General features: G+C 38.0%; 1 protein-coding gene across 1 annotated transcript; it reads left to right on the forward strand.

Moving 5' to 3' along the window:
• Positions 1-942: 942 nt before the first annotated feature.
• LOC132008925 (ATPase family gene 2 protein homolog A-like) lies at positions 943-2484 on the forward strand (the record flags this gene model as incomplete). Its single annotated transcript, XM_059387400.1, has 2 exons — positions 943-1064; positions 2309-2484. Coding segments are annotated over 2 exons (298 nt in total), but the record flags the coding sequence as incomplete, so codon positions are not given.
• Between the last annotated feature and the right edge of the window lie 1997 nt (positions 2485-4481).

Consider the following 4481-nt stretch of genomic DNA (forward strand, 5'->3'; position numbering starts at 1 on the left):
TGCTGATCAGGGAGCCCATGCGGGGCTTAGTCCCAAGACCCTTGGGATCACAGCCTGAGCCAAAGGCAGACGCTTAAGGGCTGAGCCACCCAGGTGACCCTGTTATGCTACTTCTATATTTGATGCACTCCTGGGCATTGGAGATACAAAGATGAATTTGACCCAGTTTGTGCCCCAAAGCAGCATATGGTTTAAGAGAAAGTCAGATTACAAAACAAATATATATTATGATGATAAATGCTAATATTTGACAGCATAGGGTGCTGGAAGAATCAGAGGAAGGACCAAATATGGACCTTGAGGAAGTGGAGGGGACAGGGTGGACATGTTAGCACATCATTTTCAGAGGTGTTGCCAGCTGGGTCCCCTTTGTGGCCAAAAGTTGAAAACAATAATGGTCATTTTAGTCTGTTTGTGCTTGCCTAAGGGATAAGACTTGTGCTATTATTTTACCCACGTATTCTTGAGATTAAAAAAGAAAAATATCTGACGGTATCAGGTGGATCAGAAGTGGAAATGTAATTTAACCCTCTAGAACTAGATGCCAGTTTCCCAGCTCAAGTCTTTGAATACTAGTAGTTAACTCAACTAGAATCTGTAGTACAAAATGTTACTATGTGAGTATGAAAAGACTATTGCAGGTATGTTCAGTTTTTAAAGAAATTAGAGTTTATTTTTCTTAGAGGGTGAAAACGAATACCTATCCCATAAGACATATTTTTTTACTTGGCGCTCATATTGTCAGTCAGTGGACCCTCAAAAAGGTTTGGTTTTAAGTCTTTTTGTTAATAAGAAGCAAGAATTGGAACTGGTTTCTCTAGGGTATGATAAGTGCATTCATGTGGTTATGTGGTTAGAAGATTTTTATTTACACCAAAAGAAAGCAGGCTTTAACTTCAGCTATAAAATAGTATGAAGAAAATTTTTTTTCCCTTTTGGTAGATGACAAAGTTCCTAAAACATTCCAGAATTCCCTTGTTCAGCTTGGACTCAACACTATGAAATCTGCAAATATATGTATAGGTCGACCAGTGTTGCTTACCAGTTTGGATGGAAAACAAGAGGTAAGAGTCTTTTTCATTTCCTTAATTTAGAAAGATCTGAGATTTTTTTTACTATGATTTTCAGGAAAGCAGTAATAAATGAAAAACTATATTTTAAAAGACCCTTTCTTTATAAACTTTTCCTTCCTTTGATATCTGTGACTATCCTGGGAATAGTAGCCCATAAATGTCATAATGTAGAGAGATGCTTTTTCTCCTGAGGTAGTGACACACATAGTATCTGCCCTATTCCCCCCAGTTTGTTAGTTATATTTTTTTTCCACAGAAATGCTGTTCGGGAGTATGAAAGTCATCTCTTCTGTATACAAATATTTGATTGCCCTTCCTGTTTTCAGCTGTTTGTTCTTGCTACTATTCATCATACTTGAGGCTGGAAGCCCAGAACCTTGCCTGGTTCTGCCCTGCTGCCAACCTCTGCCTCTGCCATTTCCTCTGCTGCTTCATTAGCCAGGGTACTCTCATTTAGCGAGGTCCTCTGAAAATGATTTGAAAGCTGTTATGTGCTGGGGCGCTTGGGTGACTCAGTTGGTTAAGCAACTGGTTCAGCTCAGGTCATGATCCCAGGGTCCTGGGATTGAGTCCCACATTAGGCTCTGCTCAGCTGGGAGCCTGCTTCTCTCTCTACCTGCCACTCCCCCTACTTGTGCTCTCCTGCTCTTAATCTTTAAAAACAAAAACAAAAACAAAAGCTGTTTTGTGCTGATGGCACACCTTTCATTCTTTTCATTATTCTTAAAAAGAAAAAAAAAAGTCCTTTGCTGTGTCTTGTGGAAGACTATAAATATATGAGCTCAGCCCACTATTTGGAGCTAGAAGTCTTTGCTTCTGTCCCTTAACATTTACTTCTGATGAAATCTAGGTTCTCATGAAGCTCTTGTGCCAGGTCCTTCACTATTTCCTGGATGTATTTTATGTTTCAGGCTGGATTACCTTACAGTTAGTTTGTCTCTAGTATTTTTTCCTATTTTCTATTTATTACATGTTAATGCCTTTGTCTCTTTTCCTAAATTACCTTTCAAATATTCAAATCATTTTCACTGTGGGATCATTGCTAATCTTCACAAGAAGATATAATTTTTATCTTAAAAGTTTTTTTGTAACTTGTGAGGTTGTAACTCCTTGGGGTTAAGGACTGTGTTTTGCAGATCCATCTGATTAGCTGTGCTTAGTTTTCTGCTTTATAAGTTAATGATAATCTGTGAATATTTCTTTTCTTGTATTTTTGTTTCCTGTGTTTTGGGCAGGTCTATACGGCCTGGCCTGTGGCAGGATTTCCTGGAGGCAAGGTTGGCCTGAGTGAAATGGCACAGAAGAATGTGGGTGTGAGGGTTGGTGATGCCGTCCAAGTCCAGCCTCTGTTGGGTGCTGTGCTACAGGCTGAGGAAATGGACCTGGCACTCAGGTTTGGCTCTTTTCTTTGGTGACATTTTGAATCAGTGCTGCCTAGTAGAAATAGAACAAATGTGAACCACATATGCATTTTGCATTTTCTGGTAGTCATATTTAAGAAGGAAAATGAAATTGGTGAAATAGTTAACATTTAATTTAATTATTATTTAAGTATTATTTAATAGTTAACTAGTTATCATAAAATTTTAACTTATAGTAACTATAAAAAACTATTAATAAGATAATTTTCAAACTAAATCTCGAAAATCCAGTGTGTGTGTTACACTTGTAGCACATCTCGATTTGGACCAGCCACATTTAAGTGCTTGATAGCCTCATGGTGAGTGGCTAGTGGTGTGCTGTATTAGCACAAGCTAGATGAGTCCACCTAATGTATGGACTAGAGACTCTCTGGTATCCTGTGGTTAGAGTATGCTCTGATATTTTAGGCGAGAGGAGTTAGTATTAATGAATATTTAACAATGGTTTTCATCTTGTTTAACAGTGTAATTAGGGCTGTTGTGAAGGAGGGAGTAGAGTACTGTGAATAGGCAAGAAACAAGTTTTAATCAAGACTGTTCCAGGGATGCTGGGTGGCTCAGTCAGTTAAGCCTCCAGCTCTTGGTTTCAGCTCAGGTTATGATCCCCTGGGTCATGAAATTGAGCCCCCCACTTTCCCACGGGCTCTGCTGCTCAGTGAGGAGTCCACTTGAAGAGTCTCTCCCACAACTCCTGCGTGTGCTCATGTGCTCTCTCTTTCAAATAAGTAACTCTTTAAAAACACCAAATATCTTCAAGCAAAGTACCCGATTATATACTTTAACTCCGTGATGATTCATTCCAGTAAAATAGTTATTTCTATCAGTTTTTGAAATGTCCTTTACCAAAGGCTAATTGAATCACCTTATCAATATAGTTAACCTTTATCACTCATCCTCTTGGATACTCTATATCTAATAGGATTGTAACTCAGTTTGCATATGCAAGTCTTACCAAAATTTGTTCATAAAAAGTATCTTTTGATACTTTAATACTACCTTACTAACAGTTTTGAGGATGTGTTTACTTTATATGCAGGAATCACAAAACATTTAACAATCATTAACTTTATTTTATTTTTTTTTAAATTCTTTTTATTGGGGCCCCTGGGTGGCTTGGTTGATTGAGCCTCTGCCTTTGGCTCAGGTCATGATCTTGGGGTCCTGGGATCGAGCCCCTTGTTGGGCTCTCTGCTCCATGGGGAGCTCCTTCCCCCTCTCTCTCTGCCTGCCTCTGCAATACTTGTGATCTCTGTCTGTCAAATAAATAAATAAAATATATTTTTAAAAAATTCTATTTATTTATTTGAGAGAAAGAGCGGGCGCACAAGCCGGGGGGTGGGGTGTGGGGCAGAATAGGATGGAGAAGCAGACTCCACACTGAGCAGGGAGCCTCACTTGGGGCTCAATTCTAGGATGCTGGGATCATGACCTAAGCTGAAGGCAGACACTTAGCTGACTGAGCCACTCAGGTGCCCGTCATTAGCTTGATTTTATTGTTTTCTTTTGCTACTTTTGTAGATTCCAAGCTTGAGCTTCAGCATATATATATATATAATATATATATATATATACATATATATATATAATGTATGTATGTATGTATATAATAATATATGTATGTATGTATGTATATGTATACATGTATACGTGTGTGTGTGTATGTGTGTGTGTGTGTGTATTTATAAGCCAGGAAACTTTTTTCAGAGGAATTAATAAGACTTTAACAATAAAATTAAAAGAGGAGAAGAGAACTCAACATATGTTGTGTACCAGCTGTGTACGAGCACATACGTGCACACACACTTTTTCCTCTTCTTTCATTTAATCCTCCTTCAAAATGCCCATATTGCCCCTTTCTTTTTTTTATTTATTTTTTATTTTTTTAAGGCTTTTAATAAAATTTTTTATTTTTTATAAACATATATTTTTATCCCCAGGGGTACAGGTCTGTGAATCACCAGGTTTACACACTTCACAGCACTCACCA

Source organism: Mustela nigripes, unplaced genomic scaffold (genome assembly GCF_022355385.1).
Source record: "Mustela nigripes isolate SB6536 unplaced genomic scaffold, MUSNIG.SB6536 HiC_scaffold_2218, whole genome shotgun sequence".
NCBI classification, from domain to species: domain Eukaryota; kingdom Metazoa; phylum Chordata; class Mammalia; order Carnivora; family Mustelidae; genus Mustela; species Mustela nigripes.